The 12,098-nt window shown below is 43.9% G+C and overlaps 2 protein-coding genes across 2 annotated transcripts; one reads left to right on the forward strand and one right to left on the reverse strand.

Annotated features, from left to right (window-relative positions):
• The first annotated feature begins 487 nt into the window (after window positions 1-487).
• lmod1a (leiomodin 1a (smooth muscle)) lies at window positions 488-6,100 on the forward strand. Its single transcript, XM_076989585.1, has 3 exons — window positions 488-923; window positions 2,868-4,700; window positions 5,426-6,100. Exons 1-3 carry the CDS (start codon window positions 675-677, stop codon window positions 5,450-5,452), a joined length of 2,109 nt encoding a protein of 702 aa, XP_076845700.1. The 5' UTR covers window positions 488-674; the 3' UTR covers window positions 5,453-6,100.
• A 4,792-nt stretch (window positions 6,101-10,892) lies between these two features.
• On the reverse strand, window positions 10,893-11,668 carry LOC143490990 (uncharacterized). The gene is made up of 2 exons (XM_076989589.1): window positions 11,656-11,668; window positions 10,893-11,572 (listed from the first exon to the last, which is right to left on the reverse strand). The coding sequence occupies exons 1-2, from the start codon at window positions 11,666-11,668 to the stop codon at window positions 10,893-10,895; spliced, it is 693 nt and encodes a 230-aa protein (XP_076845704.1).
• Window positions 11,669-12,098: the final 430 nt, after the last annotated feature.

Here is a 12,098-nt window from a genome sequence, read left to right on the forward strand (position 1 = left end):
AAATGTTATGTAAAAGAATGTAATAGATACTACTTTTTTTGTTATTAAACACCAAATGCTAAAATCTTAATTAAATGCCATGTATTTTATCTCCTACTAGTCATTTTGGTGCGAGATGAGAAGGCAAGTAAGCCTCGTGTGTTTGTCTGGCACAGATATTATGTCTTAAATGTGCAGATCACGATAAATCCAGAAATAGTTCAGTGCGCTTTAATCGAGAAAATAAATAGGCCTATAGGCAAAATCACCCTTTTCAAAACACGTTGATTATAACAAAAGGTGTTATAAGTGTCTTTAAATTGGGCTTCCATAACTGAAAGGGATTACGTAAGTGATGATCAAAAACCGTTTCTTACTTCACAGATAGGGGTACTAACACTGATTGAATAATTAACCTGATTAGATATGTATGCTGATCAGAAGTTAGAAAAATGAAAAAAATAACTGTTCACTCTGTGTATTTACTTTCCGTTCGGATTTGGGCACGTGGTCGCGCACGAGCTCGTCGTCTTGGAGCAGAAGCGGGTTCGTGTCGATCAGCGTGCGCGCGCGGCTTTGCTGCTGCCATCCCATCGCGCTTCGTGGAAGCGTCTCCAAAGGGTTTTGATACCATTCTAGAAGACAACATCGCAAATCTGCAAAGAAAAGACGGTCTCGGTGGTGGCATTTCAATAATGTCGTGTAGTGATCAGGCGACCGAGGATTTGGACATCGAGACCCTGCTCGCGACCCTTTCACCCGAGGAGGTGGAAGAGCTCGAGAGGGAGATCGTTATCATTGATCCTGACCCAAACGTCCCGGTCGGGCTCAGGCAGCGGAACCAGACGGAGAAACTCCCGACTCGCGGATATGACCGCGAAGCCATGCTGGACTACTGTGAACGGGAGACGAAGAAACTCATTGAGAGAGAACTGTCATTTGAGGTGAGGTGTATACCGAACAAAGTGAAAAAACTAGGTTTGGTTTTATTCACCCATGCCAGTTTACTAGCCATCAGTGACTATTTTATTCTATGAATCTATTTTTATTGTATGAATTACCCTCCAGTGGTAATTCGGCCGGTTACATGTGACATTATAGACCTAAAACTTTAATATGTTTGCACAATTTTGATAGTTAAACTGTACTGCTATGTCCATACAGCTTCATGGATATATACAAGTGCAAAAATAATGCATTACTTCCCCCAGCAGCGAAAGTGCACTTTACAAGACATTTAGAAAGACACAGTAGACAGGGTCCACTTCAGCCAGAGATTTACAGACAAGTGGACCACAGGATACCAAGCATACTACTGTGATCCTCCTTATCAACACCATGCTTACAGCTGACAGATGGTTTGCATAGGGATAGCATCACCTTCTTCATATTTGTTCAAAGAAGAACTTCTTTAATTAATTAATTTAACTTATTTATGAATTTATTTGTTGCTTAAAGTTTTCTCTCACAGTTTATGTTGAATTGGCTTGAAGCACTGTGGACATTAAAGTCTTGCTAATGTGACCTCCAAATCCTGGGAATATTTTTCGAACCTTCCCTTTCCAGCCTAACATATAGTTGCTGCCACGTTGAAGTTGTTGTCGTCACCATTCACAGTTGATATGGTTTCATTTCCCCAAAGCATCCTAATCTTCACACACTTTGTAGAAAGTGCAGCCAGTCTTTTGAGGAGGATCCTTAAATACTTGTTTCTGTAGAAGGAAACGGATGAGAGTGGCTGTGATTCGTCTTGATGTAACACAGAGCTGCACAAACTTGTGAACGCAAAACCCCTATCCAGATTAAGTTTAACCCAAAAGTTTTGCATCACAGTATAACTTCAGTAACATATCTGCACTCCACTTATGCACAGAGTCAACATTTGTTATGATGTGTTGAGTGCGGGAGATGAGTGCTACAGGCCCTAACAGGTGTTGCTGATGGCTTGGCTATGTGATACTCACTAAAGGGCCAGAGATGTCTGTTTAAATTCTATTGAGACAGCATGTTGTTTGCTTGAGATGCGTCCAGCAGTGCAAAGAAACGCTCCTTCATCACACATATATGGGTTCATTTGGGCCCTATGGGATTACCCCCCCCCCCCCCCCACACTGTCCTTTCTATTGCTTATCATAAGTATCTAATGACAGTGAGTCACAAGCAATTATCACTATAATTATCATTATAATTAGCATCAAAAGGTTATCTGCACCAAACAAGTGAAAGTCTTATAACCGTCACTGGTTTTTGCATGTATTGTAGCATAAATGCTTGGCAGAGATAAGGCTATTTGATGCTTCTGCTCTATGTTTGCTGAATAACTTTTCATTCTATTCAACACAGACTATATTTTCTTAGGTGTTCTTTTGATGAGTATTTAAAGGTGGTTTAACTCAGTGCCTTATGGGAGTAAGGCTGGGATAGGATTGCTCGGTTTTTGAAAGGGGAAATGATTTAAACTTATCCAGACATTCTAGAACACGGGTAGGTGGAATTCCAGGCGTGAGCGCTCCTTGCCTCGCAGCCTTATAAGGGAACATCTCAGAGGTCTTTGACTTCTTCAAACAATGGCACACAAATCTACCATGCAGGCTCATTCCCTTCTAATGGAGGCTAAGAATACACACACACTGCAACCAATCATAATTTGAGGTCACATTAGATCTGCTGTTTTTGTCTGATTTGTCCATAGTTTTGTAGTGTTGATCTTTAAAAAATAAATAGTTATTACAAACACTTAAAGAGCAATTAAATTTGCAGGCTAAATGCATGGCAAAGTTTCCATGTTCTCTTGACTTGACACATTTTGTGAAAATTATGTTCATTGCTCTATTAGTCTTGAGTATGTATTTACTGAGGTTTTCCACTGTGTTGTGTTTGTTCTTCAGGGAGAGTCGAAAGGTGAAGGACGTAGACGTGACCGCCTCAAGAGGATGAGGAGCAGGGAGCAGCAAAGCATCTCCAGGTCTCAAAGCCGTGAGGAATCTGACAAGGATGAGCCAAGGGACAGAAAGGAACAGGAAAAAGAAGAAAAATTTGACAATGAGTCGAAGAAGTCCTCCGATAGGAAAACAGAATGCAGTGAAAAGCAGAAAGAGAAAGGAAAGTTAGGACAGGGAGAGATGATAGGAGAGGCAGAAAAGGAAAAACAAAAGGACACATCCAGGAGAGAACAGGATAAGGGGAAGACTTGGGAAGCCATCTCTAAACTACAAGACAAAAAAGAGTGTAGCTTAAAGAAGGAGAGAAAGGAGCAAAGCAAGACGGCCGAAAACTTGAGAACGAAAGCGTTAATATCCAAACTGCAGAGGAAAAACGAAGTAGATGGCAGGGAAAAGAAAGAAGAGGGGGAAGTAGAGAAATGTAGAGGGAGAAGAATAAAAGGGAAAGTGTCCATGCTAGAGGATCACAAGAGTCTAACCGAACACAGCGGAACGGGAGAAAGAAGCGGCAGACAAAGAGACTCTGGGGACTGTGGGGTTGTGGAGAAGAAAGAGAGGGAGCAGGAGAAGAACAGTGAGAAAAGCAGACCACCCTTCCAGAAAGGTAGAGCTGGACCAGGGAAAGATAAGGAGGGGCCAAGGGAGAGGGAGAATTGGAAACAACAAGAGAAAGGGCAGGAGCGAGTGAAAGAGACAGAGAAAGACGGAGGAGAAGGTGAAGAGAAGTGTCGTAATATCATGACTGGTAACGGGGCTAGTGGAGATGACCAGTTCGCCAAATCCGAAGATGATCGTGATGATGACAATGAAGATGATTACATGGACAGTGACACTGGCTCTAGCATGTTTGATGAACTCTTGGAGCAGGTGCGTAATGATGACCCCGAACTCACTGAGCTCAACATCAACAACTCGGATGTTATTAAGACAAACACCCTTATCCATTTTGCTGAAGGGTTGCGTGGGAACACCCATGTTAAAACGTTCGCTCTTGCTAACACGAGAGCAGACGATCATGTAGCCTTTGCTCTTGCTGGTACCTTGCGGAACAACTCCACGTTGACGGGAATTAATTTGGATTCCAACCATCTCACCGGTAAAGGCATCCTGGCTGTCATCGAGTCTTTGAAGCATAATGCTACTCTCACAGAGCTTCGCTTTCACAACCAAAGACACATCTGTGGTGGAAAGACTGAGATGGAGATGGCTAAGGTTTTACGAGACAACGTTTCCTTACTTAAGTTGGGGTATCACTTTGAGCTAGCTGGACCACGGATGACCATGACCAACATTTTGAGCCGTAATATGGACCGCCAGCGTCAGAAACGAATGGAAGCTCAACGACTTGCCAAACAGGAAACTCATACTAGCCCAGGGCCGCCTAGTGGAGAGAAGAAAGATGTCTTACCAAAAACACCCAAATCTAAAGGAACATTACAATCCCTCCATGTAGAGAAGAAAGAATCCATATTAGCAAAAGTCTCCAAATTTAACAATCCTTCCCCACCCTCCAAAGCAACTTCACAGAAGTCCTCTCCTGGTCCCCTGAACTCCAAAGCACCAAGTATAAAAGGCGGAGTCACAATGGAGTCAAGCGCAGGAGCCCCGCCTCCACCTCCTCCCCCTGCCCCAGTTTTGGATGTACAGTCACTGCGGCGGGCACTGACTCCTGTATCCCAACGCCAGAAAGACAGAGTGTCAGGCCGCGGGACAGAGAAGAGCTCCAGAGATCAGCTGCTAGACTCTATCAGGAGCTGCAGCGTGAATGCACTCAAAAAGGTGAGGAAGCAGGAACCAGTCCTGGCCCGACCACATAACATGTCTCAATCCCAGATTTCAAAATTATGATCAAACAGATCATAAACTTGGTTCTTTGTCTAATTAACAATAAATGGGGTGCTGTGTGTTAACACAGTGCTCTGGAGTATGGTCTACATTTACGGCATTTGGCAGACGCCCTTATCTAGAGCGACTTACATTTTTCTCAATTTACACAAGTGAGCAATTGAGGGTTAAGGGCTTTGCTCAGGGGCACCTCAGTCATGGCCTCAGGTCTGGGAATCGAACCCACAACCCTCCGTCACAAAACTAGTTCGCTAACCACCAGGCCATGACTGCCCCTATGCTATTAAAGAAAGGTCTTTCACTCATTTAAAGTAAAATTTGCATCCCTTAACAAATTAGACAACCAGCCTTCCATGTAGAAGTATTACTGAAAGATTAATGTATATAAAGTATCTGATAATTTTGGAAATAGAAAGAAATGCAAATTTATTTAGAATTGTTTTTTAAGTTTAAGATTAATCTGTAAAAACAGTATCTGTACTGTATTTACTATTTGCTGGCACTGATGATATATTAAATACCTTAGGTGCTTTAGGTAAACATGTTAAATTTAACATGTTAAATCTGTTTAGTTAAATATGTTAAGTTTAACATGTTAAATGTGTTTCTGTTCCATTCTTCACTCACTTATCCTCTATTCCAACTCCTTCATATCTAAGGTCGATATTCCCAAGCGACTGAGGTAGCAGCTGGTGCATTATTGAGGACAACACCATTTAGAGGACTCTCAGAGGGCTTGAGGACATCAACGACATGCTCATGCAGTGCTATACGCTAAAATTATTAGCCTAAACACTCTGGCAGAGAAATCCCTGCACTTAAGATATATTTTTTTTGCTAAATGCTTAGTCAAAATTGTCTAACTTAAATGCCTTCTGAAAGGGATCGTAAATGTTGAAAATTGGAATTTGATGGAAATGGTTTTCATTTCAGTATTTATATGACACATTGGAATATTTTGCTTGTAAATCATATATTAGTTACTTCCTATATGCATATTTTATTTTACCATTAATTTTCTGGAACTGTGTCATATTTGTTTAAATGTTTCTTGTGAAGACAATGTATGAAAAATGAAAAGGGTAAGAAAATAAATTATGAAATTGAGTCTGAACAAAGTGAGCAACAAGTGAGTGAACACACACTCTTTACTGGTCAGGACTGCTGCTGGTCAGATGTTTCTTGGATGGCAGATCACTCTCAAACCCTCAGTGGTCCTCATGAACATGCCACTACTGAAATGATGTCAGTGCGGTGTAGAGGACTCCTAAACAATGTGTGGTAGGCAGAGACATTCTACTGACCAGTAGTGAAAAATGGGTGAAAAAAAGTGCATATCAAATAAAATGTATCTGTGTAAATGTGCACAGACAAAATTCACTTTTAAAACAAACACACCCAAACACACAATGCTGTTGTTTTTATTATTATTAATTGTACTTCTTGTTGTGAATTTTTCACCTCACCTTTTTTTCCTAATAGAACATTTTTGAATGACAAAGCACAAAAGTGAGATTGTGTCAACACTGTAATTGATTCCCATTCATAGACCATTCATACACTGCAGGTAAAATACATGTGAATCAGCATAGTTATAGTGAGTGGTTTCAGTTGCACATACAGTCAGGCTTTATGGTATGAAGCCTGTAGCAGGAACAGCTGAGCTTCACTAGGTCATCACATGTTATAGTAGAATGACCTACCAGGCAGGACGGGCACTCAGGGGGCAGATTTAAAAAACAACAATTTTAGAGCTGAAGTAGTAGAAACTATACTGATGTCAGTATGACTCAATGTAAACTTTTTTTCAGTATGGCCCTTTTTACAACTGGTAATCATGTCATCATTCAACAGAGTCAGTAGAACAGGAGAAACACTAAACAATGCAATACTCTAACAATCCAGTAGAGGGAGGAATTGACAAAGGTACAGCTCCTGCTAATGGTATGAATAATGTTCAGGATTTTTGTGTAGGATTCAAGGGCAAATAATGTTTTCATCCTTCTGTATCTGGATGTTTTGGATTTGTTTTGTTTTGTTCAGAAAATCAGATTAGTCACGTTGATTATTGTTGCTCTAACTGGTAAACAGATTACATGCCAGAATAATTATTTTCTCAGGCTTCTAATTTTGAGCTGTTCATTTTTGAGTGTTTCTACACTGTTAAGTTGTAGATCATTTCTACATTATTTAAATAATATGTGTCACACAGGGACTTTCTGAACTACCAAGAATGAGGGGTATTACAGACAGAATCTGGTTTTAGAGTTATAACTTCAATAATCACACTCATGACTGAGACTGTTAGAGTGGACAGTATTAATATAGAATGAGTAGATATAGAATAGCCCCAGACCTGTACTAAGTATGGTCTGTTTGAGAATATAAGTCTGACTACAAGACAAAACAATTGAGATGTATAAAATTATTTCCATTCATTTTTTATTGAATATGAAAGGAAAACAGGTATACACTACATGGCCAGATCTTGGTAGGGGCAATCATACAAGAGGAATTTGTTAATCAATAGACACACAAAGGTACATTTTCAATTTCACATTCTCATTAAATATGACCATATTAGTGGTTTGTAGATACAAAGAAAACAACAAGCATGTTATTTTTATTAAATACACTAAACATGATATTTACTTTAAAATCTTGGAAAGCAAGATGATTACTAAAATGAAGGTGGTAACATATCTGGTTCAAAAATCAAAATAAGGAAAAAGCACTACAATTTGAGTAATAGTCCACTATATGCAGAATGCGGTGGGCTTATTTCACTACACTACTATTATTTTAACACAGAAAACTGCAAAACGTTTTTATCTTCAGACTTTGTTCTTAAACCATCCTGCCACATTGTTGTACAGTCCAGTCATCATCTAGCCCATGTCTTTCATGGCTCTCTTCATGCGGCCACGTTCCTCGTTCTCAGTGAGCGGTTCACCTTTCTCCACCTTCTGCATAATCAAAGCTTCTTTTTTTATCTTCTCCAATTCAGCAATGCGCTTCATGTATCCCTCTTTGGCTGTTTGCTTCTCAGACTCAATGAGTAGATCGATGTAGGCTGTGTGACGCTGTGGTGCAGGAGGAAGGAGGAGACACGACCAGCGTCTTACGGTGCACACAGAACATTTATTTTCACTTCACGCAACGCAAAGCTCAGCACGGACGGTGCAAGCACGCAAATGCGGAGGCTTGCACAGGCATGAACTTTAGACAAAGACGAGCACAAGACACCGCGTTAACGCACATTAAATAGGTGAATTACACAGACCCACGTGACCTCGAGACAAGGCACAGGTGTAACCACGAACACGCTCACAAACAACCCACACCCACGGAAGTACAAACATGGACATAACGACACGCAGACAACATAGCGGCACGCCCACAGGGAAGGGTCCGGAGCTGTTCCGTAACAGAACCCCCCGCCAGGGGCTCGCTACTCCCGGAGCGTCCCGCGTAGCGGGAGAGCCCCGAACAAACACCAACGGGCAGGTCCGGAGCCCCCGGGATCACGAGCCTCCGAGAGCAGTCACCCCCGACGGCGGGAACCGCTGCGGACAGCTCTAGCACACCCTCCCTGGGAAGACAGGGGAGAAAACTTTAAACAATGGCACAGTCACAAACACGCACACGGGAACATGAAACACAAGAGGAACGAACAGGAAAAGGAGATTAGGGAGACATAGGGGAATGGACAAACATATAGGGACAGGCAGCCATGGCACCGCTCCAGCTGCCTGCCAAAGCGCACACGGTGTTGCTATCCCTCCAGGGAAAGCAGGCTGGGCGGGCGCGGCAGGCGGAGGAGTCCCTCCGGTCTTTGGGTTCCGACTCCTCGCGCGCGTTGCGCCGCTCGCAACTCCCGCTGGCCGCGCTCCCGGTGGCTTCCTTAGGGGAGCCTCGGTTCTCCCTCTGGGCGCGGCTGGAGTCCTGGCTTTCTGCCGCGCGCCGGCTGGTGTCCGCGGCGGCTCCAAGGGCGCGTGACACACCCACCTTGGACCGCTGACCACACCAGGACCCCCCTGCGCTCCTGGAGATGCCGTCGCCTCGCCCCCCGACGTCTCCATCTCCTCCTCGCTCTCGGAGACGCTCCGACCCAGCGACATGGGTTCCTCCGGGGTCGGGCAGCGGGAGCAGTCCATGCTGCTCGCCGCTGAGGGAGACTGAGGAACCTCCTTCCCTAGGTGGACTGTGCTCTCCGAACACCCAGAGGCGCTGTCCACCCCCTCGCTCTCTTCCTCGCACCCCAAGGGTGATGAACAGGCGGACGGAGGGCGACTGACTTCCACCCCCTCCCCATAATACACGGTAGGAGCCGAGAATAGGGAAGGGGGAGGGCTGACGTCCTCCGCCTCGTGGCGCTCGGTGGAGGATGTGTGGCTGGAGGGAAGAGAGCTGGTCTCCTCGTCACCCTCCCCGTAATAGACCGTCGATTCGGAGAACAACGACGACGGGGGGCTGACCTTCTCCTCCTCGGCCATCCGGAGAGCTGCGGGAATAGAGGGAGCGCAGCTGGTTTCGCCTTCACTCTCCTCCGAACGAACGGAGGAGCGGGGGCTCTCCTCCTCTCCGGACTCGTCGCTGCCGAACTCGACTTCGGGAGGGGTGAGGGCAAAGGTACCCGCACCCACCATGAATGGCTCACTGGTCTCCTCCTCCTCAGGGAGAACCAGGAGCGGTGCGCTTGCTTCCTCCCTCTTACTGCTGCTCACAGCCATGGGTGGAAGCTCCAGGGACGCGTGGGGGTGTCTCTCCTCCCATGCGCGTGCCGCGGATCGGCGGAAGTACTCCGCCGTCTCGGCATCCTCCGTCTCTCGAGCGGCACAGAGCAGGTACGTGCAGACAGGGTCCTGCTTCATCTGTTGCTCGGTAACGGGGACTTCTTGGCGCCGGACTGGGGAAGAGCCGTGGTGACGCCTGCTCCTTCTCTTCCCCCTCGGTACTCGGGTGGCGTATCCTGGCATACGTCGTCTTGTTCGGCTCGTCTTTCTGTGACGCTGTGGTGCAGGAGGAAGGAGGAGACACGACCAGCGTCTTACGGTGCACACAGAACATTTATTTTCACTTCACGCAACGCAAAGCTCAGCACGGACGGTGCAAGCACGCAAATGCGGAGGCTTGCACAGGCATGAACTTTAGACAAAGACGAGCACAAGACACCGCGTTAACGCACATTAAATAGGTGAATTACACAGACCCACGTGACCTCGAGACAAGGCACAGGTGTAACCACGAACACGCTCACAAACAACCCACACCCACGGAAGTACAAACATGGACATAACGACACGCAGACAACATAGCGGCACGCCCACAGGGAAGGGTCCGGAGCTGTTCCGTAACAGGCTGGTGTGGCCAAGGGATCTGGGCGAAGAGCAATTTCCTTCAGACGTGTCAGGCTCTGGGCTAGTTTCTCACTCATATCCAACGTATTGGACATCATCGTACTCCTTCTCCAACTGCTGCACAATTTTCTCCATTGTCATCTTTTCTCCCAGTGCATTTTCAAATTGCTTTTTCAGATTTTCATACGTTCTTTTTTCTTTTTTAGTTACGATGTCGATTCTAAATGACATGTTGTGATGTACGGTGCAAGGACATTTACCAGGACACACTGTGCAGCTGCCGTTTTTCATCGCTACACATAATGCTTTATCTTTGTCATCTGGAAAAACACATGGATAATGGCAGGTATAGTTACAACCAAGACAATTAGTTATAAATGTCCCTCTTTCAATGTCAACTTTATTATAACATTGGGTATTAACCTCATATTCAAAATTTTCATTTTCCTTCATGACGTGCTGTTTCTGTAGCAGTGCCGCTGATGTTGTTTTAATTTCATCAAGTTTTGCCAGACCAGTTTGGATAAGTGGCTGGATTCCAGCTACAGTTGCCTCCAGCTGTTTGCGTTCATGCAGGACCTGCTTTGTGAGCTGGAGGCTCTTGGTCTCCATTGTTCCCAGGTGAGTGAAAAATCTTTTCATGCTTCCTTTGCCCATTTTCCAGAACATTGCATCAAAGTTGCCATCATCTTCATCATCATCATCACCTTCTTTATTTTTAGCAAAAAGAGCAGAATTGTTGAATTTGAAATGAAGAAAGCTTCCATCATTCTTTTTTTATACAAGGGATATTAGCAGCTTCAACTGCAGCAAGCACTGGAGGTTTCTGCCCATCAGCGAAGGTGATCATAATGGTGATGTTGTTTGCAATATCCTTTCCAAAAATGGAAAGAACAGCTTCAAAAATGTATTGTTGGGTTTGTGTTAACCGAGCTAAAGCTGACTGTACCACAAAACACACAGCATCGAGACCGAGAATGCCATCTTGCTCAGAGAAGAACTGTCGAATTTTCTCAGTGATCTCCTTGTCATGTGCAATTCCCCTCGTGTCTCCAAACCCTGGTGTGTCTATGATTGTGACAGAATAAGGAACTTTGAAGTAATTCTGATGATGAATTTGATAGGCTGTGACCTCTGAAGTCTGGCTATCTGCTTGTGTCTTATTGTACTGCTCATCTATAAGTTTGAATCTGCATTCATCAGCCCACTCCACTCCCAGGATGTAGTTGATCATGCCGTTGATGAGGGTTTTCTTCCCTGATCCAGTTGCACCCAGGACCATTATTGTTTTGTTTGTTGTTGAGAGATTGGAAGGACTTCCAAAGTCCTTGTAAAGATGCTTTGTTCCTGTCTGTTTAAGTTTCAGCTTGTAGACTGATGGGTTACTTTCACCGAGATTAATGTAGTTCTCATCATTTTCAATGGCATTTTGCTCTGAATGGATACCTGATTAATGGAAGAGAAGTATATTACAGTTGATTAGCTGAACACTACTTAATCTGTTTCAAGGCTACTTTATCTCAACATACCCTTGTCTTCCATGTTCATTACATCATATGATCACAAACCCCATGTAATCTTTATTTTGCAAATCAAATAATTTGTCACTCACCTCTTGACACCCCCCCTCTTTTATGCCTCTGTATCTAATTGTGTACATCTCACCAGTCAGTTAAAAATGACATTAACAGTCGCCATAATAGTTAATAGGTGCTAAAAATGTAAGTATAATCTCTTTCTTAGACCATGCTTCATACTTCTCACATTTTTCTAAACCATTTTATAAATTACATCCTTATAGACAATACATCATCCTGAAGTATTAGTTTTAGAGCAGAACCTCACAATTAAATGACATTCAACCAGTAATTTTCAAATAAACATAAGGCAACGGCCTTATTATATAATAATTGATTACTTGCACACATACCTGATATCTTCAAGTGTGTCAGTAATATAAGTTCATACTTAG

This window comes from Brachyhypopomus gauderio, unplaced genomic scaffold (genome assembly GCF_052324685.1).
Source record: "Brachyhypopomus gauderio isolate BG-103 unplaced genomic scaffold, BGAUD_0.2 sc69, whole genome shotgun sequence".
NCBI lineage: Eukaryota > Metazoa > Chordata > Actinopteri > Gymnotiformes > Hypopomidae > Brachyhypopomus > Brachyhypopomus gauderio.

Excerpts from the sequence above, each read along its gene's own strand:
- lmod1a (XM_076989585.1), top strand. The coding sequence starts at position 675 with ATGTCGTGTAGTGATCAGGCGACCGAGGATTTGGACATCGAGACCCTG. Across the intron at positions 924-2,867 it reads AGAGAGAACTGTCATTTGAG|GGAGAGTCGAAAGGTGAAGG; the intron begins GTGAGGTGTATA and ends TTTGTTCTTCAG. Across the intron at positions 4,701-5,425 it reads GCGTGAATGCACTCAAAAAG|GTCGATATTCCCAAGCGACT; the intron begins GTGAGGAAGCAG and ends TTCATATCTAAG.